This window comes from Akebia trifoliata, chromosome 3 (assembly GCF_017979445.1).
Source record: "Akebia trifoliata isolate Shusen 1 chromosome 3, ASM1797944v1, whole genome shotgun sequence".
Classification (NCBI taxonomy): domain Eukaryota; kingdom Viridiplantae; phylum Streptophyta; class Magnoliopsida; order Ranunculales; family Lardizabalaceae; genus Akebia; species Akebia trifoliata.
The window spans coordinates 53479738-53505674 of NC_141377.1; the positions used below are offsets into that span (position 1 = coordinate 53479738).

Here is a 25937-nt window from a genome sequence, read left to right on the forward strand (position 1 = left end):
GACACAGACATTGTATTTTCCAATAGGGGCGGGATACATCAGAACTTTATTTTTTTTAATAATGATTTTCTGACCCCCCCCACGTGGCATGTGCTAGAATCATCAATCTTTTCCTTGAGATACACAACTGTACATATACTAAGGAGCATATGTTAGAGGGGGCATCAGAAAATCACTGACTCTTTGATTTTTTGGTATTCCACTACACTTTCTTAAGAGTCGCGATGAATGCACACGGCCTTCGTACGCAGATGACATGGCAAGGCACATAACCACACATCTTTTTTTGTGTATCCCGATGAAAATGATCTATGATTTTATGCCCTTAGCACATCATCCGCGTACTCAACCACATGCATTCATCACGGCTCCTTTCTGAACTAACTCCTCTCCCACCCAACACCATGCATGCCAGCGTTAGCAACACTACTACTATCACAAACATGCCACCATTTTTGTCTCCCTAATCGCTACCATGCTTATATCACCACCACCACTGCTACCACACGACAATGACCACCATACCACTGCAGCACTCACAACAGCAACACCTAGACCAGCACCACCACCATTGCTACCAATCACCACAATAAAGGACACTGTGGACGGTTCCCTAAGTGCCAAATCTATAATTATTTCTTGAAAATAATATTGATGCACAATTCTAGGGGTATAGAGGACATCTTGCATAAGTCAATAGTTTTTGTCTGCTCTACAGTGGTCCCTAATCCCTATCACTCACCACTGCCATTTGCCCTTTAATTGAGTAGTGTCCACTCTCATAGATGAAGGGTGATGGTCTCAATCAACTTCATAGGGTACCCTAAGGATTTGATACAAATGTTAAATATTTTCCATCTCTTCCACATTTTTAATTTTTTCTATCTTTTTTATTTTAGCTTTGGCCTACCTTATCTCTTTCTCAAACCTACCATAATGCCATGTATGTGACTTATATTGGATGGAGACGTTTTATAAAACTTACTATGTCTAGGGTTTGTTCTGAAGGAATTCTTACTTGAAGAATTACTTGTTTGGTTGAGATGAAACATGTAATGGGTATGATTGGACTCTTCAAATGGTAGTGGTGAGACACTGATTCTTTTTAAATATCAAGACTTATAAAGTATAAATCCCCCCATTATTCTAACGGGAAAGTGACCACAAATCAAATTCCCTAATCTTCTATTCTATGGGTTTGCTTTTCTTTGATGGTATAGATTGTACACCTAAATATCTAACTCCACTTGTTTGGTATGGGTCGAAAAGATTCATACCCGTGGGTCAAAAAAGATCCCATACCTGCCTACCTGGCATGTTTTGGTTGGATATTAAATAACCGGTCTGCGTACGATGCAGAAAAGAATTGTGATCCAGAACAATGACACGTTTGTACTGGAGTTTAGACGCATTGGCTGCATGTTACATATAAAACGAATTAGTTAGGAGACCTATATTTTTTAACCTCCAACAAAAACATGTCACATAGATGCCTTACCTATATTATAAGGATGGGGCACCGTTCTGGATTTTGCTTCCACGGAAAAAAAAGGTTTGACTTAGAGTTTCGACATGTTTTAAACACCAACCGAAATGTGTTATATAGACACCATTCCTATTCTATTGGAATGGGACGCCTTACTTGATCTTGATTCTTGTTTTCTTGGTTATAATTATGAATAGTTACTTTTAGAGTAGTGTTGGCAATCCTAACCTATTTTTTTTTCAAAAACTTCAGTAATATGACAATTTTTGGTTAACGTCATTTTCTCTCTCTTGCCCATAGTGAAAAAAAGAAAACTTTTTTATCTGATCACCTTGCGACATTCAAAAACATGATTTAATGCATTGGAGTTGTAAAGGAAAATATTAGATGAACTTTAAAAAAAAACAGTTATTTTTTACCACTAAATTTTTTATTAGGAAGAAATTTGGGTGCTTACTAACCATCCATTTTCAATACCTTAGATCAAGCTCGAAAACAATATATATATAGGGGGCGGTTCAAGGGCCATATGAGAAAACATATGAAAAAACTTTCGTTTTTCAAAATAAGAGTTAGAGGTTTTGGATTGAGCTGATTTTTTGCAAGGATGGTCACTATGATGAAAAGATCATCCTCACAAAAAATCAGCTCAATCAGAAACTTCTAAATTCATCAAAAGTGATTTACAAATTAATGTTAAAAATTGGTAAAAAATCGACGGTCCACATTCTAAATAAAATTTCAGATTGGGCTGATTTTTTTTTTTTTTTTTTTGATGATCTTCCCATCATAGAGATCATCCTCACAAAAAATCAGCTCAATCCAAAATTTCTAACCCATATTTTAAAATTTTATTAAAAACGAAAGTTTTTACATATGTTTTCTCATATGGCCCTTGAACCTAACACACACACATATATATATTTTGAATACAAATATTTTCATTAAATCTAAAAGACTGTGTTGTTGGATTGTAAATGTGATAATCAATGTAGGCCCAAATAACTTTTTTAAGATTTGAAATCTAAAAAAATAGATATGTGGGAAGCGGACAAGAGAGAGAATCTCTCTATTGTTGATGTCAATCATGCCACAAGTTTGACATTTGTTTGGCTTTTAGCAAACGCGTCAAGGGCATGTGCCAAAACCTTTTTATATTATCAATAGGCTTATCCTTAAATGTTCACCTATCAAAATTATAAATCACATTCTCAAATAAAACATGTAACTTATTTATAATCGATCACTGTCACGAGGTATCTAAATATTTGGTACCACTCTAAATCTTTTGCCCATTTCTTCCACATATTTTTTTTGTTTTTCCTTTCTTTTTCAGCCTTTCCCAGCTTTCCACCCATATTGTCTTTTTTTCAAGTGATTTATGTAGATGGAGATGTTTCTACTTTCGACCTTATTAGTTCTTTCGCATGTTCATAACCAAGTTTTTTTTTTTTTTTTTTTAAACTTCATTGAAGGATAGTTTGATTAGGAAGAGATATGTAATGGGTATGAATGGACTCTTCAAAGGTTTTGGTGGGACATTATTGCTTTTTAGTTATCAATACCTAGAAACCCTATTGTTCTAAGGCGAAAATGATGTAGAAACTTTCTCAATCTTCAATTAGGTGGTTCACTTAGATTCCACCGATTCACTCATGGATCGAAAAAAAGGGGACCCCTACCCGACCAAATTTGGATGGGTATTCGGGCTGGATTTGAATTGGACAAATTAGATCATGGAAAATAAAAATAACAATGAAGGATTTGATTAATTGGACAAGACCCACGTAAAATCAAATTGAAAACTCCTACTTGCGTAGATCCAAAAGTCACTATAGTGGTGACCTTACCTTTATTAATCATGTTCTCCTCGAGATCTATCCTTAACTGAGCAAATCATCTTCTAATCCCCTCCTACTTATCCTTTCTCCTCGGGGTATTGATTAATAATTGCCAAAGAGACTCCGAAGCCCAAATTAGGAATTGAAAAACAAGAGAAAAAACTCAAACCACTCAAAAGTCGCTTTCAAATTGGCCCGAATGTAAGTGGGTAGACCTAAAATTGGGCTGGGCTTAGGCAGGAAGATGTTCTCAAGGCCTGACTTGGATCAGTTAAACAAATAAATGACTTAGATTATTTTATTAGGCCCTAATTCAAGGTCCAACCCGCCCAATCTCTTGCCTGACTTGGGAAGCCGAATAATTTAATGGCCTGGACTTGCGTTAGTGTATTAGTCCCTATTGAGAAACAACCATTTCCAGGTCCAGGCCGTCCAGCCTAACCAATCTAAGGCACATAATATGGTTGGCCGTCACTACAGGTCCAGCCCACTCAGACTCCTATGGTTTTCAAACCTGGTTTGGACTCCCACTGAGACCAAATTGTCTCGTCCAAATCATCTTGTTAAAATCAGTTTAAATATTTTTATAAATATTTATTATATATGTATATATATTAATAAAATTAAATCAGTTTAATATATATTTTTATTAATAAAATTGGATTAACCAATGCCAATCATAACGTATCATTTTATATAGATCACATATTTTAATGGGTAACCGATTACTCTATTACCCGATCTTCTGAGAATCAATTAGGTTTTGAATCCATCATCATGACCTGATCAATTTTTAGTTTGGTTCTAACCCTAGGTAGCCATTTTAGGGACCCATTAAGAATCGAGTATCTGATAAGCAACCGATGGATACACTTATAGAGGATTTGTTTTACTTTTAACTTATTTATAAGAGTCCGAATAATATGACTTACTAGGCGGCATGCTCAATCAACTCCCTGACATGAACATGTTCAAGAACCGTAGATCTATACGCTTTGGGACACACGATTCCACTATTTTATGGGGAAGTGCAATCATGTATCCCGAAACACTATCTATGATTCTCGAACTTGTCACGTTAGGGAGACGATTGAGTATGCCACCTGGCGAGCATATTATCACATTAAGTAGTTTAATTAAACATAGTGTAATGTAAACCCCATACAACTCTAAAGTGAGACTATAATGATTATTTTTTATCTCACCCTCTTATCATTTTACTGCGTAGTATTGAAAAATGTTGATGGAAATGAAGACTTTGCCTCTCCACTTCACTTTCAAAATTTTCTTGAATTATCTTCAATGATAATGCAATACAAATTAGATAAGACTAAGCTGTCATTTTAATCAATTATAATTTACCACGTGTCCTTGATTATCTTCCTTGAACAAAAGTCATGATTTCATATCAGTTCCAATTTTCTTGCCCTAAATGTCAGATCTTGTTTGCTATATTTATTAGGGAAAATTACTCAAAGGTCCTTGGCTGAGGGAATTTTTTTCAAATTGATCCTTAAGTTTTAATGCTTCTCTTAATAAATCATTTAGTAAAACTTTCTTTTCTAATCAGTCCATAAACCCCATTCACCACATTTCTCACAAATGAATATCCTAACAGTTCGATTTCACTATTTTTCTTCTAAAAAATTGGATTTTCAACATACCAATAGAGTTTCAAAGACTCCATTCCATTGGAAAAGGTTTAGGAAAGAAGAAGAAGTCATTTTCAAGGATTTTTTAAAGTTTTTTTAAGATAGACGTAAAAAACTAGTGTTTAAAAAAAAATCTTTGTTTTTCGATGAAAATTAATCAAGAATGATTGTGTTTGATTTGAAATCATCTAGACAAGTTATCATCTCAAGTTTTTAGTCAATTTTTCCATGTATTCTAATCGGAAAAACTTGAAAAACGAAAATAGGTGAGTTTTACCAACGTCGACTTCATCACTTTTTATTATCGAGTTCAACATTTTTTTTAAATTACTGAATTTAGCAATAAAAATTGGTGAGCTTGACATTAAATAAAAAGTGATGAACTCACCAATAATGAGAGACCATTAAGGGGATTTTTTTTTTTTTTTACTAAATGGATTATTTAGAAATCTCCCTAAACTTAGGAACTATTTAAAAAAAAATCCCTCCGCCAAAGTTCTTTGAGTAATTTCCCCTATTTAATTATGATTCATTTGTAATTTTGATCTTATTTTCTAATACACCCGTTTTTCTGGTGCAATACACTTCTCGGAGATTGAGACTTAAAGACCCCCGAGCAAGATATCCACCATGAATTGTCCATTTCATTAATTTGTATTAGATTATACATGCTGACCAAAAATTTGAAAATCTTGACCAAGTCATCTAGTTTTGACATTTATTATATATAAAAATAAATCATTTATAATCTATATAAAATAATGTTTTTGATTGAAAATTTGTCAATCTAATTTATAGTATATAGAAAGTAAATATTATTTAAATCTAAATATATATTTATATTTCTAAAACCCTTATAACCTTATTAGCTACATGTTATGATAAATTTCAAGATGCTCCCATTCTGGCTACATTTTCTACTTGTCATGTTCGGGTATGGTAGATAAAGATTAATTGGTGTACCTTCCATGATAATGAACATAAACTGCCACATAAATCTAGATACTTCTCTAGTTTTATTATATGGATTCTTTTTGGAGAACAAAATATAAATATTTTCTTATATCTTAAAATGTTATAAACAATGTTTTTAAAATATATTCCGAGTCAACCCACAAGTTGTCAACTTGACTCAATTGCCATTCAAGTCTTCTAGTTCTGAAACTATGAAAGTGATTAGTGACACTTTGTAGTTTCTTTTATGAGAAGCATTTTTCTTACTAACTTAGTAAATAATTTTGAGGCTTACTGAGGGTGGTTTTGCTCAAATGGATTACCACATCAGCACTCCAACACGACAGGGCCCTCTAAGTTTCATCGAAAAACTCAAATCCCCAAAAAACAATTTCTTTTGAGTTTGATCCAAGATTTTTAAAATGGATGGCTACCAAACTTAAAATTGAAATTTAACGGGGAAAATATTTTTTTTGGATATTTTTAGTTTTGTCCTCTACAACCTTGAAACATCGGATAATGTTTTTGTATGCCACGAGGTGAGTCCAAGGACCCTTAGTAAGGGTGAAATCCTTAATAACTTAGTAATTTTCCCTATGCAGTCCCAATAGCAATAAAAAGTATTTTTACAACACCCCCTAATAATTAAAAGTAATTAGAATAATATCCTATACTAATACCCTTTGACCGATCTAGTATTAACAACTCACAATTATCCAAGTAAAAAATTTCTACTTCTCTCTACCCTCAACTTGGCCCAAATGTAAACCTAAAATTGGGCTGGGCTTACGCAGAAGATGCTCTCAAGGCCTGACTGGAAGTAATTAAATAAATATTAATTATTTTATTAGGCCCTAATTCAAGGTCCCGCCCGCCCAATCTCCTTATTGACTTGGGAAGCCCAATAATTAAATGACCTGGACTTGGCTTAGTGTATCAGTCCCTTTTGAGGAACAACTATTTCGAGGTCCAGCCTACCCAATCTAAAGACATACAATATGGTTGGGCGCCACTACAAGTCCAGCCCACTCATACTCGCATGGTTTTCAAACCTGGTTTCTTAAGACCAAATTGTCTCGTCCAAATCATCTTGTTAAAATCAGTTTAAATATTTTTATAAATATTTGGTTTATAATATATATATTTTAATAAAATTAAATCAGTTTAATAAAAAAAAATTGGATTAACCAATGCAAATCATAACGTATCGTTTTATATAGATCACGTGTTTTAATGGGTAACCTATTACTCTTTTACCCGATCTATTGAGAACCGATTAGGTTCTGGATCCATCATCATGACCTGATAAATTTCTAGTTTGGTTCTAGCCCTAGGTAGCCATTTTAGGAATCCATTAAGAACCGAGTACCTAATAAGTAACCGATGGATACATTTATAATGGATTTGTTCTACTTTTATGCTATGTTTGGATTGAGAGGAGTGGAGAGAAGAGAAATTAAATTTCTCTCCACTATATTTGGATTGACAAGAGAGAACTTGGGACGACTTTGAAATTTTAAAATACTTTTAAAAAAATAGATCTAGGGGCAGAGTTGAAATTATAAAATATTTTAAAAGGGTTTCTCTCCACTTTTGGAGAGATGGAAAACTCACCTTTTTCTTTCTCCTCTTTTCTCCAATTCTTTTCTCTTCTCTCCCCACTTAACAATACAAACAAGAGAAATGGAGAGAAACTCATTTATTTTCTCTTCCCTTCTCTTCTCTTCTCTTCATTTCTCTCAATCCAAACACAACCTTGACTTATTTATAAGAGTCCCGATAATATGACTTGCCAAGTGGCATGCTCAATCAACTTCTTAAGGTGAACGAGTTCGGGAACCGTAGATCTGTACGTTTCGGAATACATGTTTCCACTATTTTATGGGGAAGTGCAATCGTGCATCCCGAAACATACAAATCTACGATTCTCAAACTTGTCACATCAGCAATACGATTGATTATGCCACGTGACGAGTCATATTATCACCACTCTTTATAGAAACAATAAGTAGTCTAATTAAATAGTGTAATATAAACCACATACAACTCTAAAGTGAGACTATAATGATTATTTTTTATCTCACCCTCCTATTATTTTATTGCGTAGAATTGAAAAATGTTGATGGAAATGAAGACTTTGCCTCTCCACTTCACTTTCTAAAATTTCTTGAATTATCTTCATGATAATGCCATCCAATTTAGAGAAGACTAAATTGTCATTTTAATCAATTATAATTTACCACGTGTCCTTATTATCTTCCTTGAACAAAAGTCGTGATTTCATGTCCTTGTTGCTTCTGGTTCCAATTTTTTTGGACCTAAAAGTCAGATCTTGTTTACTATATTCATTTAGCCCAACCTGGATTTGACGGGTTAAAATTGTTGAGCCTGGCCCTATCCTTGAGGCCTCAATATGAAGGTTCTAACCCTTGTCTCAATTGACATCTCTACCTATGACACAAACAATTTTTTTTTAGGTTAAAGTTGTAAAAGAAGAAAAATAATAAAGTTTAAGTGGGTTATGAATAAGAGGGGAGGGGGATAGGAAAGATAATAAAGTTGGAAGGAGAAATAAAATAATTTTATTGAAGAAGGGGAGAAGAGGAAAGACATTAAAGTTATCATCGAGATACTTTTTATGTGGGAGATAAAGATTGAGGCAAAGGGGAGAAACAATCATTGTGTTTTAAATTAGAGTTTGCCTATGCTTATAGCAGGGGTGGAGCATGGATTTTCATGTATGGGGCAAATTATATTTAATGGTAAGGTTGAAGAGTTTGAAGTTGATGGTTTAAGGAAGAAAAATTCAAGTGTTTACTGTTAAAGGATGAAGAAAAGGACATCCAGGTCACTTATCATCAGTTTATGAGAGAAGACCTAAGTTAAGGGGCAATATCATCAGTTCAAAACATAGGTCATCTTAAATATCCATCAAATTACTCTATGCCCCCTCAACCTCAGTCTTATCCCATAGACAAAAGTAAATGACTCGTTACCATCTTCATCCAGAAATAAAAAATCTTTTGAATTCCTTTTGGGTAAAATTTGTATTTTAGTTTTCAACCTTAAGTTTAATATATTTTAATCTTCAAAATTAAAGAATAAGACAAGACTTTTGAAGTAGAAGACGATGAGAATTTTTATAGATAATTTTAGGGTTTTGTGTAAATGACTAAGATGATAGGTTGAGTATGAAATTAAAGAAAATACAATTAATTTTCTATAGAGGTTGAAGTACATAAAGATGAGAGATTTTAGGAAGAAAAAAAAAGTTTTATTTATTTATTATTATAAGTTGAAAATAAGGGTATTTAGATCATTTTTTATTAGTTTAAAGGAGGACAAAATATCAAAGGGGGCATGTCATTAGTTGAAAACATAGGAGTATCTCATATTAACACCAAAATGTAAGGGGTATCTAAAATACCCCAAACAAATTCAATAAGGGCAATTGCTCTTTTTTGGTTCCGCCACTGACCTATTACATAGGCATCCTCTTTAAGATTAAGTGGGTAAAAAATGAAAGATAATAAAGTTAGAGCGACATTATTGGAAGGCATCCACCCTCTTTGGAATTAAGTGGGTAAAAAAGGAAAGATAATAAAGTTAGAGTGACATTATTTGAAGGCCTCCACCTTGCGATTAAGTGGGTAAAAAAAGAAAGATAATAAAGTCGAAGCGACATTATTGGAAGGCCTCCATCCCTGCGATTAAGTGAGTAAAAAATGAAATATAATAAAGTCGAAGTAACGTTATTGGAAGGCTTCTATCTTTTTTTTAATATTAAAATGGTAAAAAACAAAAGACAGTAAAGTTGGAATAATATTATTGAAAGGATCTTCTTTAGGATTAAGTGGATTAAAGAGAAAAGATGATAAAATTGGTGCAATATTATTAGAGGGCCTCCATCCTTTTGAGATAAAAGGGTTACATGAGAAAAGATAATAAAGTTAAAGCAATATTATTTGAAGGCATCCTCTTTAAGATTAGGTGGGTTAAAGAGGAAAGATAATAAAATTGGATTGATAACATTGAAGGGCATACTCTTTGGGATTAAGGGGATAAAATAAGAAAAATAATTAAGTTTGAGGGGTATCATTAGAAAAGAAGGAGAAGAGAAAAAATAATAAAATTAAAGAGGTATTATTGAAAAAAAAATAATATATAAAATTAGAAGAGTATTATTGAAAAAGAGGGGTAGAATATGAAAAACAACAAGTTTTGGAGTAAAATTTTATGAGAGAAACTTTCTTTATGGGGGTAAAAAGTTTGAAATAAATGAAAAATGGTATAGTTTTATTATATGGATTCTTTTTGGAGAACAAAATATAAGTATTTTATTATATTTTAAAATGTTATAAACAATGTTTTTAAAATATAATCTGAGTCAGCCCACAAGTTGTCAACTTGACTCAATTGCCATTCAAGTTTTCCAGTCTTGAAACCATGAAAGTGACTAGTGACACTTTCCAGCTTCTTCTATGAGAAGGAATTTTTTTTTTTTTTTTTACGAACTTAGTAAATATTTTGAGGCTTATGAAGGGTGATTTTTGCTCAAATGGATTACCACATCAGCAAAACAACCCAACATCCCTCTAAGTTTCATAGAAAAACTCAAATCCTCAAAAAATAATTTCTTTTGAGTTTGATCTAAGATTTTTAAAATGGATGATTACCGAACTTCAACATAACTCCCAAACTTAAAATTGAAATTTAATGGTGAAAAATAATATTTTTGAATTTTTTTAGTTTTGTTCTCACAATCTTGAAGCATTGGATCATGTTTTTGTATGCCACAAGATGAGTCCAAGGATCCTTAGTAAGGGTGAAATCCTTACTAACTTAGTAAGATTAGTTTGACTCTTCTCCCGTTTGCAATTTTGCACGTTGAGACACAGAATCTATCCCTTGCCTCCTCCTGGGCCAAGTTGCTGAAAGAAGAATTAAAAGTTTCTAACCCCTTCTTTTATTTGTAATTATCAAAGACCCCTCTAAGAGATAGAAAATGATCCTCTAATAAAAAATAAACTGTTTTCCATCAAATTGACGGTTGAGATAAGAATAGAAATCTAGAGATCTGTATCCATCTTTATAGGGGTAAAGATATATATTTTTTTTCATATACATTTCTCTTGGGAATACCAAGTATCTCAAGCATCTGTGGTGGATCATTTTTTATTAACTTCTTAATTAAGGGAGGATCATCTTGTAAATTTAAAGGTTAGAAGGGGTTTTCAGTGAATTCGATTCTCTCGAGTGACTGATTTATAATTTTAATGGCCTGAATGCAACGTCCGTCGGATGCTCTAGGTTTCCGTTTCGGAAGACAGCCGTACTAACAGAAAACTAAATGTGATGAACAATGCTAGTGTGACTCATCAGGACATTACGTTTGACACGAAGCTGACGTGGAGATGTTTTCAGAATCATGGATTCTTAATCGTAACTCGAAGAAAAGAATCTATGATTCTGAACACATCTACACATCGGCGGTGTTAAACATAGTATCTGACTGAGTCACTGTAGCATTTTCAAATGGTGATTGATACATATAAACCTACCTCTTTATCTCTGTGTAAATGCAAATATGCCATAAGTCGCCGTCACTGAACTCTAAAGGAAATAATTTCTCAGCGCATTTTAGCACTCTCTCTCTCTCTCTCCACCGCCAAGAATCCTAGCAGAGATAAATGCAGATTTTGGTTCTTCGATAGTACGAGGAGAACGATTGATCACCTGAAAACCTGTTGGGAACGGAGAACAAGGAGATCTAAACTTCTTAGGGTTTTGGAAGAGCTAGGGTTTTAATGGCGTCAGAGGATGTTGTTGGGAAATCAACAAGAGAATCAGCGGTTTCGACGATCGTAAATCTGGCGGAAGAGGCGAGCGAAGGAGTTAAGGCGCCTGGTCACGCCATCCTCAGCGTCTGCAAGTCTCTTGTCGCTGGAGGTGTCGCTGGAGGAGTGTGAGTTCATCTTTTCATCGAATCAGGGTTTATGATTTCGTTATTAATATTATTGTTTTTTTTTTTTTTTTGTCGTACTAATTTTATATTTTGGTGTTATAAGTTCTTTTGTTGTTTAAAAATGTGATATTTTTGTTCTTTGGCGATTTCTGTTATTGAATTGTTATAATGTAGATTCCATTTGTTAAACCCTTAAAGAGTATTGGAACATTTTGATACAAATTAGTGCAACAACTGCTTCCTTGCTCTTGTGCCCAACTATTACTTGCAACCACTCCCATTTTATGCAACTAGGATCACAACTAGATGGTTTGCTCACAGGAAAGAAAGGACGATATAGAAGACAAGTACTGCAATAAATCTGAGTTTTAAATATCCATGGAAAATTAAACCCACCTAGAATATGCAAGAAAATTTTCATGTGCTAAGCTTAATATTTATGCTGTAGGTGTTGCTTTATGTCCATATTTTTTTAGTGTATGTTGTTTCCAAGCAAGTTGTTCCAAAGTGGAAGTAATTCTGGAACTAGAAGGAATCTCCGAGGGCTCAAGAAATGGGAAGAAGCAGAAGAATAGATGGGGTTTAAAAGAAATTGCTTGATATTGAACCACCAAACTGGAGCAATAAGGGGCTGTGGTTTTCGTGTTAGGTCATTCACCCAGGCAACGTGTCTCAGTGGTATGCAAAATCAAATGGAGAAGAACCATTTATTCGAAAAAGCATATTAACGGAGACGAGATGGAATGAAAGGGTAGTTTTATCAAGTTCTTGTATTTTTTCAATAGGATAAAAAACAAGGCCTCAGATTCTATGACCTGAGGGATAAAAGTGACGGGCATCAATAGAGGAGACTCATCTTAATTAAAAGCAATGAGGATTCATGTGAATATCATGAAGTGGGACAAGAATTTGGGAGTTCGATAGCCATCCATTTTTAACATCTACGATCTAGCTTAAAATTTTTCAAAGGAAAGAATTTCACATTGATATTCACATCGCTCCATGAAAACAAGAATTTAAACATCGCTCTCACCGACATTGATATCCTATCTAACTACAATTTTCAAAGGAAAGACCTTCACATTCGTTTTAGGATTCTAATCATAAGAAGAAACGAAAAACAAGCACCATGAGAGCAAGAATTTAAACATCGCTCCCACCGACATTGATATCCTATCTAACTACAATTTTCAAAGGAAAGACCTTCACATTCGTTTTTTGGATTCTGATCATAAGAAAATCAAAGATGTGATGCAAAGAATGATTTGATGCACATTGCCCTCCTTTGCCTCAAAATTTGATACCATTAACAAATTTTATACTCTCGTTTGGCACTATTGAATGGGATAGTCTGGATGGCTAATTTAGCTATTCTGTTCCGTTCTTCTATTCTGATGCATTGCTATTTATTAACTTAAAACTGTAAAACTTTTTTTTTTTTTTTCATATGTATTGTTTACTGTATTCTTTTTTTTTATCGATAAAGATAATTTTATTGACAAGAGAAGTTTACTGTATTCTTTTGGCTTTGTCAATTTTGTATTAAATCTCTGTTGTGCTTGTGCATTTCTGTTGCAGGTCACGCACTGCCGTTGCTCCATTAGAACGGATGAAAATTTTGCTTCAGGTAGTCATCTTGTGTTCATTTGATTTCTTTCTGCCAATGAAGGCATGTATTTATATGTTAATTTTCAGCTTCTTAGTAAGAAGCTGTAAATTTGTACATATTCCTATCAAATATAACAATTCCTTCTTCTACCTTGAGTAAGAATCCTGTCTCTTGATGGGGCCGAAGGAAGCATCAAGTGTAGCTCTTAACCACACCGACCATACCTGTTGTGCATAATTTGTGTTGATCATATGGTATAAATTTAAGTGCCCTGGTCCCTTTCTGCTTTGTTGAACATGGAGTTAATAGCCACATCTTTTTTCCCTTCGAAAATTACCACTGTTTGCTAGCATAAAACAGATAAACTGTGTGCTAGTATTATAGTTGTGCTTAAAAAAATGATACTATAGAATGCTGAAATTCAGTAAGATTTGTTTAAGAGAAAGATAATTTATTATATGAAGTAAAACTAGTTTATGGGACACCATTTAAGGAGACAGTTTGGGTGCCAAACTTGGTTTGGTAAACTGACATACTAAACTCCTGAATTCTCAAAGAGTTGTGACTTGTGAGTGGTCTGAGAACGCTAAAACTAGATGGTCTATTCTAGACAAACATCTGCCCGGGGCATAGTCTCAGAACTCTCTAAAATAGAACATGTTTTTCCCCTAAGGGGGGGGGGGGGGGGTATGTTTGGAGCTCTTGTGGAGAGTAATCTTTTTCCAAGCAACTCTGTTATGATAAGTTCTTGAAGTTATTGAAATCAATCTAAAGAGTTTTGAGACTTAATCTTATTTCCTTATATTGTAAGGACATCTTTGCTTGTTAAAAAAAATATGAAGTTAAACATTCTTTCCTTTACAGACAGCATCCCCATTTATTAATATTGGTTTTTTTAGTCCTTCTGTTTTGTAGTTTGATTTCAAAAACATGATACATTCAGATTTTTATAAAATGCAGGTTCAAAATCCTCATACTATAAAATACAATGGAACAATTCAAGGCTTACAGTATATATGGAGAAATGAGGGTCTGCGAGGATTATTCAAAGGCAATGGTACTAACTGTGCACGCATTGTCCCAAACTCTGCGGTCAAGTTCTATAGCTATGAGCAAGCATCTAGGTCTGTTTACTTTCCTCAAATCTTCATATTTCATGACTCGTATTGGCTGTTGATGTGTATTTTTATTTTATTGATGGGCTTTTTTTTTTTTTTTTGAAAAGTATTTATTGATGGGCTTAATATGTACCCGTATCATATCATCTATGGAATCCAGTTTTTCTTGGATTGCATCTTTATGTCGAGTATATATTCGTGAACATTCTGTACACAAAAGATATTTTAATGTATGGTAAGTTTTCTACTGCCAAACAGTTACAATTTATCAAAGCTTCAAAATGGTTGGTCTAGTTGATCAGATGCTTTACCTTTCAAAACTACGCTTTACCTTTCAAAACTACTGTTCTGAAAGGAAAAAAAATGAAACTAAAACATGACCGAGGAAAAGAAACAGAAATCATGCAAAGGATCAGTTTGTTGGCATGCTTTCATCAGTGGGTATTGTACTAGTGAAGCTGGACTTTGGCGGGTTGCGTTGAGTTGGATCTCAGCCTGAGCCTGAGCAGAGCCTCAGGCATTCTGCATGCCTGTGCTCAACCCAAGGTTCATGCAAAGGACCAGTTTGTTGGCATTCTTCTTCATTCTACATTTTGATCTGTGATTCTGTTTTCTTGTAATCTTTGCAATAAGCCTCTTATATCTCTAAAATCCAATTGAGTTTTCCAATATCTTGAGAGACAAAAAGCTTTGTCTTCATCTCTATCATATCTCGGTGTCTCTCTGCCCTTCTCATCTGCAAGAAACACTGGTTCTAGGATCCCTGTCCAAAACCCTAACTCACAACTTGCCCATTTCATAACCTGCTCCAAACGATCCCTGTCTTCTTTGTCGGTTTTTCATTACTACTGTTTGATCACACCATCCTCTTGTTGGTTTCATTGTAAGAAAAGAGAGAGGGTTTTGAGTAGACAAAGCACACAAATAGATCAGGATTCATGTTAGGACTAGGAGATTTTTGCACTGGTTGCCACCTTACATAATTATCCTCCCCTATTTTTCTGGGTAATCCTCAAAGCCTCAACTCTAGCCCCACCTGAACCCCGATCCCATTTTCACTTTGGCTCAAATTTTCAGGCCCAACCCTGCCCAAGTTCATGTTGAATCCATTTATCCTCCCCTTTTATCTGGGAAAACCCCTGCAGCCTCAACTCAAGCCAACCCCCACCCCATTTTCAGTCACGTTCAGATTTTCTAATTAGTTTTCAAGTTTCTATTTTTGTTTAAATTCGTTTTCATTCTTTAGGCTATAATAGAAGTGCTTAGAAGTGTCCAAATTGATTCATAATAGGTTTACAAAGTTGTTATTATGTTTTAGATAGGTTAGGAAAACTACTTTCTAGTATTTTAGGAGTTTTGTAAGTTGTTATGATGAAGTTGTCTATATAAGGAGCTTCAAAAACGAAAATTCAATGAATTCAAACATATCAATATAATTCTTTTTTTATCTCTTATTTACTTTATAATTCCTTGCTTTATCTTCTTCAAGCTATTGCTTGTTTATCAATTGAATCTATTGATTCAAATTGATTATGTGTGTTCCATTGAACACAATCTCTTAATTCCTTTTGAATCTATTGATTCGCACGCTTTTGCTACGTCAATATCATTCTTCCACATGCATGTTTTATTTTGTATGAATGTTGCATTCATGTTTACAGGTGGGGAAACTTCCACATATGCTTTTTTGGTTTAGTTCATTATCTTGAATATATGTTTTCCATGCCAGCTGCCTTCAGAATATTTCTGTTTTCTTCTGGTGCATAGATAGGCATTCACCTAGAAGCCGGAAATCTCTCTTTTATGACTGCATGCATTTTAGATGTCAGACCTAGCATTATTCATCTTTTCAAATATTTAATTTATTTTTTCTTGCTATTTCTTGATAATTTCAACAGGGGTATTTTATGGTTTTATCGTCAACAAACTGGCAACGGTATGATCTTCCCTATATTTATTTTATGGCATTACTTTTTTAGAAACTATTCTCAGGGTTTGCATGTTCGTGCTTGCATGCGTGCGTATTTATTGTTTTTAAACCAAATATGTGGCTTTGCATGTATTTACCAGGTCAATGTTCTTTATCATGAATTCAATTGCAAACAAAAGAATAATATAAGGGATGCATTAAATGTTGACGTGGTTGTCGAGTATCCTTATGTGCAACTGTAACCTGTGCAGCATGCTTGACATAAAAATGCAAGCATGCTTGGTACTTAAATTCTACGAACAACAACTATTACTTTAGGACTTGAGTTTTAGTAGATAACGCATATAAAAATACCTACTTGAAGTACTTGATGGAGGGATGCTAGACATGTGATATCTACAATGTAGAGTCACAATGAACCAGAGTTTCTTTATGGAGAAACTAAAGGAAAATATTAAAGAGACTTCCTATACTAAAACAAAATCTGAGTTCCCCAAAAATTGTTCTTCTGTTTTCATATCTCCCTAGAAGAGGGGAGGAGGATATAGAGGATAGAAGTTCTTGCTTTGTAACAAGAAAAATTGTAGGAAAGTATGGGAGTAAAAGTTCGATCTCTGTTGGCAAGGTGTTAAATATTTATTGTTTCTGTGTCTATTTTGAGTCAGCATGGAAATGCAAATATTTTAATCACTGGAAATGAATATAAATATCATGGACATATTGTGGAGATGATGGAAATATTAAGAAACTTTTCATTGAAACTGCAGGAGAGGGGTTAGAATTTCATGCTTTGCAGCAAGAAAAATTGTAGGAAAGATTGAGACTAATAGTTCGATCTCTCAAGGTAGTATTTTTTTTTTTTTTTTTTTGCTTCGGCATCTATTTGGGTTTATGTAAATGCAAATATTTCATGGAATACATCGATCACTGTAAATTAATACAAAAACCATTAATGTAGCACCGATCCATGGAAGCACCACGAGTCTATGACAATGCAAAGGAAAGGATGAATTCAAGGAGAAATTGCAGACCACAAAATAGAAATATAACTGTATATAGATATGGGCTACTAATGAGCCGAAATACAAGCAAAATTAGGGATTGTCCCAAGACCAATCGCCAAACCAAGAAGGGAGCTAAAGCTCAACCTAAGACTAAAAGTCTTCACAAAATATTGGACAGAAATGGGTTAAAAGTGTTGCCCACACCCCTCTCCTTTGGTGCCTTTTTTATAGACTTCAAGACATTAATTCTCTCTCAACTAAATCCCATTAAACAACCTAGAACTATTCCCCCAATATCTTGAACTTCAAAACCTACTTAAAAATCACTTGGAAAATTATAAGGACTTTACCCTATCCCATGCCTTGGCTTTTTACAACATATTCCCCATGTGGAGGTTGACGCACTTAATGTATAGGTCCCACCAACCCAAAACTCTTAAATTCTTGTAGCTTTAAAATGTAAAGTCAACCGCAGGTTTACCCAACTTAGGCCCAGATGATCCATCAAGCCCATTATCACTCAAATCATGATCGAATGGATCCAAATTGTCTTTTCTTTATTCTTGTTTCGATGCACCTCCCCCTGTGCCTCATCATTCATGGAGATGTGAATATGATTGAAATATTGAGAAACTTTTCATTGAAATTGTAGGAAACATGAAAACATGTTAATAAGTCATCAGACTACAATAAATGACCACGTGAAGTGGAAATAATGACCAATAACATTCCACTACATGTTGGCACATGTAGTTGATAGCCAGGCAGCCAAAAACAATAATATTCTACATGGAAATGAGAATAATGATGTTGTGTTAACTATGTAAACCTTATATTAAAGCACTTTGATGAACAAATAATTATGTACTACATTTGTGGAGTATTAGAATTTTTTAAAATGTTTACATATGAAAAGATAGAATTTTTTAAAACATTTATGAATAAACAACTAATATATCCAAGTAATTAGAAATTGAATGCTTGTCAATGCATGCTTTTATAAACATGTAAATATGCTCAGACTGCATTAAAGTAAGATGATATATAGATATCAAACTAATAAAATTTATTATGATGTGTAATTTACAAGTCCTTTCTACAAGAAATTTATAATTTTGATTATTTTTATAAATTTTATTAAAAAAGAATATTATTGGTCAAATTTAACTGTTCATTAAAATATTTCCACTGAAATCTTCATTTTTTAATCTGAAATTGGATAGTTTGGTTGAAATTTACTATTCACTGAAATATTTGGTGAAATGAAAAGTGCCCCATCAAAATCTATTAAAGAATTTATTGGTTAAATTTCACGTCGAGGCTTGTGGAGTTGAAAATATTTCAGTATATTTTGTGAAAATATGTAGAAATTTAGTAATATGCTACTGAGGTCAAGCTTTTATAGAGCGACATGTGAGTAAGCCTCTTGCTAGGGCTTACATGAAAAACATCGAGAAGTCATCAAAAGAACTGGAAGACTAAAGTTAAATGGAAAATACTCATTCACGAGCTCAAAATATTCCCCTCTTTACCATGGTTTTTGAACTAATAGTTAGTTTGAGGATAAAGTCATCAAAGGGCTAAGAAACTATTATCAGTTGTCTATCTGTGATACCATAAAGCTAACTCCTATAAGATTGAAAAATTGTAGATTGCATGTTTTGCAGTAAGTGGTTATCCAAAATGTTTTGCAGTAAGAAAAGCAAGTATGAGATTGATAAGATCAATTTATGCAAGTATGAGATATAAGATCAATTTATGTTACTGTTGAGCTTTTTCGTAGTGAAAAAGCTATCTAAAGTGCCATAAACTTAAAAGTTGAATGACAAATATTTATTTTATCATAATCATTGAAGTCTTATCCCAAAATTTTCAATGCATGTTCTTTTAGGTCATTCTCTCTTTTCTTTTAGCTCTTTCAACTTGCATATTCCTTCTAACTGGGGCTGTAATTGGCTTTGGTTGAATATGCCCAAACCATCTTAATAAATTTTCTTAGTTTATCACCTATTAGAGCTACCCCTAAAATTTTCTCATATGCATTCATTTCTAATTTTACGTTTTTCAGTCTTTCCAACAACGATCTCAAACATCCTCATCTATACTATGCTCAATCATTTTTGCTTCTTGACCATCCTACATTCAGCTCCATAAAGCATAGCTAATCTCATTGGCGTCTTATAAAATTCTCCTTGTAATTTGATTGGTATGCGTCAGTCACATATCATTCTAGTAGTGCACCTCCACGTCAATTATCTTGCTATGATTCTATGGATAGCATCTTCTTCAAAATAGTATCATCTTCACCATGGTCTCTGAACGACTATTTGTATGAAATAAAATAACAAAGGGATGAGAAACAAATCTCAGATCTCTATCTATGATAACCTAAATCTTTTAAGTCCAATATTGACTGTAATGACCTTAAATCATACCACAAACTCTAGCTGGACTTGTTAAGATGTTTTGAGGCCCAAAACGATTGAATCTTGAAAAAATTTAGTGATAGTTGTCTAGGTCTTGGAAAGAGCATCCAACTATCACATGATGGCCATTGCTGTTGATCTGGTACCTCATCTTCCACTAAGAACACGAAAGAAACTTGTAATATTTTCAGAAGCCCAATGTGGTGGTATGTGAGCCATCGTATCCCTTGTTCCACCGTTCCCCTCCAACATTCTATGGCGTTTAAATGTTAAAAAAGTAGCTTGGATTGCAAAATTGTTCTATTAACATGTGAATTTACTTGAAGCAGTGCAGAAGTTATTTTATCTTTCTTCATATTTAAAACCTTCTTAACACTTGACGTAATTGAATCCCTTGAAGTTGGCAGGACCTTAAAATGTTCTGTTGTTTTCTCAAAGAACTCCATTTCAAGCACATTAGATCTCCAATTAGTACAATCAATTTTTAGCCTCAGAACACACATATTAGGTTATTTCATTATCATTTCTTAAACATGTCTTTAGATTCAGATGTACTGAAGCAATCAGGGATGTTAAATCAATGTTATATTTTTATTATATCTTTTGCAGAAGATGCACAGCTCACCCCTCTTTTACGCCTTGGTGCTGGAGCATGTGCTGGGATCATTGCCATGTCAGCAACATACCCCATGGATATGGTGCGAGGAAGGCTTACTGTCCAGGTATTTTTTCAGTCTTTTTTACAAAATTCATTTGTGCTTTTGTACTGGATTTGCTAGGTGCAGTCTGCTTGGCATTTTTAGTGTCTTAGCATTATAATCATTTTATCTTCCTTCCCTTTCTTGTTTATGCAGACAGATAAATCCCCTTACCAGTACAGAGGAATGTTCCATGCATTATCAACTGTCCTTCGGGAAGAAGGTGCTCGTGCTTTGTACAGAGGATGGCTCCCTTCTGTCATTGGAGTTGTAAGTGGAATCTTTCTATAGTGAAAAATCTTGCTTGATATGCTGATCCAGTAACTACTCGCATCCTAGTTTTAAATTTTCAATTATATAATTGGAAAGAAAAAAAGAAAATTAAATGTGTTTCGGAATCTTCCAGATAATAATATACACACTACATGTGGTCCTTTGTTTTGGAGAATGTCATTGCCCAGGTCCACAAATCTTGAGTATTGAACCATACCATATTGGCTTATGTTATCTTGATTCTCAAATTTTCTGGCATATCCATGTTGGATGTATCAGTTTTAAGTGCAAATGCTGTATTCGTGCCGTGCTTGCATGTGGCTTCAATGGTTGGTCTTACCATTTGAGCCTTAATGTGGTTGGTTATCATTTATGAAGTACTTAGGGTATACTATCAAGCTTGACAAGAATATGCAAGTTGCTACAATGCTACTTGAATTTCAGCATTTTATTCTTTGAAAGGAATCTTAACAAGCAAAAAATGCAGATACCTTTGTTATTTTCTTTTAGTTGATATGTGTAGCAGATTCTCTTCCTTATCCCCATGGTTGTTTCTAAAAATTCTAATTATGTTTCCTATGATTGCAATCATTTTACCAGAGGTCACATTTGTGCGTGTTAACCTGAAATTTCTTCTTGGTTTCTGACTTCTTGTATTGAGAATCGAGATTCTCCCGAGCCTCAATCTTTAAATCAGGTAATTAATAGAACCCAAATTGTGAGCATGTTGTCCCAAAAGAAAGAGGGTCCAGTTAAAGATTTCTTGGTTCCTTCTAGAGATTGCTTCTCGTGGGATTTCACTTTAGAAGAGGCTTTAATGATTGGGAGGTTCCAGAGGTTACAAGTTTTATTCGTTGTATCTCTCGGGTCCACAATGATTTCGTGATGGAGGCAAAAAGTGAGTGGGAGGCTAGCAAGGATAAGTTGTTCTCCATCAGATCTTTTTACAAAGCCAATGTTTCGTATCCAATCTCTTAATTTCCTGTCAAAGCAATTTGGGGGCCCAAAGTTCCTTCAAAGATAGCATTTTTTTTACCTGGTCAGCAGCCTTTGGAAAAAGTCACACTTTGGATCAAGTAATGGCCAGGGGAATCCTTTTGGATTATTATTGTTTCTTTTGCAAGTCTTGTGGAGAATCAGTCAATCATGTGCTTATTCATTGTTCTTAAGCTAGAGGGGTTTGGTCCCACTTTCTTTCTCTTTTCAGAATCCCTTGGTGCTTTCCTAACTCTATCTGTGTTTGAGAGTTGGTTTGTCAAAAACCTAATCCTCAAGGAAAGAATTCTTTGGTCTGTTACTCCTTTTGCCGTTCATTGGGGAATCTGGTTGAAGTGGAATAGCAGGGCATTTGAAGGAAAGGAACATTCCTTGCAAGAGGTGCTTTTCTCGATTTTGGGGCTCTTTTTCTTTTGGACTAAATTGTTTGATAAGTTCAGAGGAGTTTTCTTCCGAGGACTTGTTGTTTAGATGGGACTTGTTATGTTCAGCTTGAGTTTTCTTTGGGTGGTTGTAGGATAGGCTTTTGTTTTTTTCTTTCTTCTTTTTCTGTCGTGTAGGTGGTCTCCTTGGCCACCTTCTTCTTTCTTTATTAATATATCTTTTAAGCTTTGCATATCAGAAAAAATATTGTGAGCGTGTTTGTGTTAACCTGAAAGTCTATTATTGGTTTCTGAAATCTTCTTGTGGCTCTCTAGATTCTCCAAGCTACTTTCTTTAAATCAGCAAATTAAGAGAACCCAATTTGTGTTCTCTGTGTGCGTGAATGAGTGAGTGAATCTTCTTGTGGCTCTCTAGATTTTCCAAGCTGTGACTGTAGTGATGATGAGCTTGATCGATAAACACAAGAAGATGAAAGAACTACAGAATAAAAGAAGAATTAGAGATTATAAACGAAAGATCATTTTATTCCTATCAGCCCTAGTCACTGTGATATTTACATCCCTGCATTATAAAGATTATACTCAAAATGCCATCCCTAATTCATTATTTTCTCTTCATTGGGAGAACATTATTACAAAAACAAGATTGTACAAGTATGTTGGAAATTGGTAAGCTTGAAATCCTTCTTGACGGGTGACCCCGCTTGTGTTTGAAAAGTAGTTCAATTGTAGGCTTGTAACCATTCTTTTCTTTTCTTTCCATTTTTTTGGTAACTCTGTTATAGCAATCCTTGTACATCTGTTGACCCTTATTAGACTGCTTATATATTCAAACCTTAGAAAAAAAATGACTTATTTTTCCATTGATGTCTGTGGTTCTACTGTGTTTGGTGTTTCACAGGTCCCGTACGTGGGCCTCAACTTTGCTGTGTATGAATCTCTGAAGGACTGGTTGATGAAGAACAAGCCGTTTGGACTAGTTGAAGACTCGGAGTTGAGTGTGACAACAAGGCTTGCATGTGGTGCTGCTGCAGGAACTGTTGGCCAAACGCTTTCTTACCCTCTCGATGTCATTCGGCGAAGAATGCAGATGGTGGGCTGGAATAATGCTTCTTCAATCGTTACTGGTGATGGGAGGAGCAAGGCGGCACTTGAGTATAGTGGTATGGTTGATGCATTCAGGAAAACAGTTCGGAATGAGGGTTTTGGAGCATTGTACAAGGGTTTGGTTCCAAATTTAGTGAAGGTCAGTACTATCTCCCACTTACCAAAATCAGCTTTACAAAAATTGTTAGGTTACCCTTAGCCCTGCTCCAAGTCGTCACTTTATCGGAAAGAGGATACCTGGGCTAGGATGATTGGATGGCACAAGTTGGGCAATGAAACATTTAGTATTAATGTGGGTTTGGTGATCCTCGCCAGCATTGCCATTTCGCTGCTGCTTCTTTTTTCATGGGAAAATTACTTAATAGACCCTGTTGGAGGACGTGTTTCTAGATGCACACTGATATCTTAACAACCCAGTTAGTAAAATATTTCTTTCTTAATAGCCCTATCACCCCAATGAAACAACAAACTCAAATTGTTGAGATCAACTTTGAAATTGTCGAACTCTACAAAATTTGAATCATTGATCTCAATGATTCAGGATCAAATGATTTACAATCTTTGATCTTGACAATTGTAAAAGGTTTACTTGTCAAAGGAAAACCACAATTGTAAAAGGTGATCTTGATGATTGGATCAAGGTCGATCTCAATGACTTGAATTGTCTATCTTGGGGGGGGGGGGGGCATTATGGGGAATATAGAAAGACTCCCTTCAAGTAATTTTCCTTCACAAAGTCGCAAGATACGGTGCTAAGGCAGAGATGATAACCATGTCTTGGCTAATGACCTTGGAGAACTCTCTATACAAGCATCCATATGCGACATTGGTTACGTTGATGAATTCTTGTCAGTCCATCAGTCATCTAGCCTGAGTCCCTCTCCGAACAAATTCATGTTCCAGTCCTAGTTTTGTTCAAATATTTAAATATATTTTTTAATCACCTATAAGAAAATATTCATTAATTACTATTAAGGCCCTGATGGAAGCTTAGAAAAAAAAAAATTTAAGCTTCCAAACAGGTCCTAAGTGAGAAACATTGATTCTACTTAATTAATAAACAAACCAGTTGGTGTGGTGGGTTGTGTTGGCATTATCTATTTTCTGGAACGTTGTTAGAAATTTATCCCTGAAATCTGGGGTATGCTGAAGGAATATGCTTGTTTCTCCATTTCTCAATTCTATCCAAAGCCATGTCTTCTTACTAATTCAAGTATCCTCAAATCCACTCCCACTACCTCAATCCACATCCTTCATGAATTAATAATTTAAAACATAGTTTTCTTTCACAATAATTAATCATGTAGGAGGGGTACATCCAATTTTAAGAAAATATGAATATGGAACTCAAATTATGTGACATATGTTGGAGACATTACTAAGATGATGATGTTCTGTACAGGTGGTTCCATCCATAGCAATCGCATTTGTGACTTACGAGGGGGTGAAGGATGTTCTTGGAGTCGAGATGAGAATATCAGATTGAAGTGATTAGAACTCCTCGATAATTGTTTAATTATCATGCTATTTTTGTAGGTAAGATGTCAAGGGGAACATTTATTCCAAACACATCTTTTGTCTTACCTACTCATTTATCAATAAAGGTAATAAAATGTAGGGAATTCAACTTTTATGGATTTGCTGGGCTATACCTTAGAATTTGAGCTTTTGTGGCAGTTGGTTGTTTATTAATTTCTTCTTTCTATCTGGGTTTACTTCCATTGATTCTTCTTTTTTATGCTTTTTTTCTTCCCTTTCAAATGGCTTTCTTCTCTCTTATGATTCAAGAATCTAATAATCCATTTCTTGCAACAATGTATTGAAACACATGTAAAACTGATTTATCATTATGGAGATTTTGTTTGTAATCAGGGATTTACCTTGCTCGTAAGATCAGAGTGAGCATCTATATTTTTATTTTTTATTTCTGTGTTTTTTCCATGCATATAGCCCATCTTCTTGACCTTTTCTCTTGCGACAATCTCTCTCATATTCATCAAGAAATGAAAAAAAAAAAAAAAAGTTTTTCCAATTAGAGGGATAGTATCTAATCAGTTTGATTTCAGTGCTGCCTGCTGCTTTAATCACTGATGAAAATGGGTATTGGAATCAATTATGGCCATTTTTAAAGACCTCTATGTGCTCTACTTTATTTTCACCGTAGTCTTCTTAATTGTTAAAAGTGATCTGCAAAGTCAGTCTTCTTGAACTTTATTTGCAGTTTACACTCTTGCTTGAACTTTTCTTCTGTCTTCTTGTAACTCCCCTATGCCTCTCCTTGCAAGATCATCTGAAGTTCTTGATATGGACGAGAACGAGATGTTCATGGGCAGTTCTAAACCAGGGATCTTCTTTAATCACAATAAAAACTCAAGAAAAAAAAATTACTTTTTTTAATTGTGTGCATGTGTTTTTGGTAACACTTCTGAATTCTAAATGGAGGTAATCCACCTTTAAAATTCAGATTCAAGAAGAGCGATGGGGGACATAAAGAG

General features: G+C 34.4%; 1 protein-coding gene across 1 annotated transcript; it reads left to right on the forward strand.

Annotated features, from left to right (window-relative positions):
• The first annotated feature begins 11414 nt into the window (after positions 1–11414).
• On the forward strand, positions 11415–25075 carry LOC147407959 (mitochondrial adenine nucleotide transporter ADNT1-like). The gene is made up of 8 exons (XM_086436760.1): positions 11415–11898; positions 13477–13525; positions 14468–14631; positions 16524–16561; positions 20595–20707; positions 20840–20953; positions 23237–23581; positions 24845–25075. Exons 1-8 carry the CDS (start codon positions 11741–11743, stop codon positions 24926–24928), a joined length of 1065 nt encoding a protein of 354 aa, XP_086292886.1. The 5' UTR covers positions 11415–11740; the 3' UTR covers positions 24929–25075.
• Positions 25076–25937: the final 862 nt, after the last annotated feature.

Bases quoted from the DNA above. Each gene is read 5' to 3' on its own strand.
- LOC147407959 (XM_086436760.1), top strand. From the start codon at position 11,741: ATGGCGTCAGAGGATGTTGTTGGGAAATCAACAAGAGAATCAGCGGTT. The intron at 13,526-14,467 runs GTAGTCATCTTG...TATAAAATGCAG, and splicing joins GGATGAAAATTTTGCTTCAG to GTTCAAAATCCTCATACTAT. The intron at 23,582-24,844 runs GTCAGTACTATC...TGTTCTGTACAG, and splicing joins TGGTTCCAAATTTAGTGAAG to GTGGTTCCATCCATAGCAAT.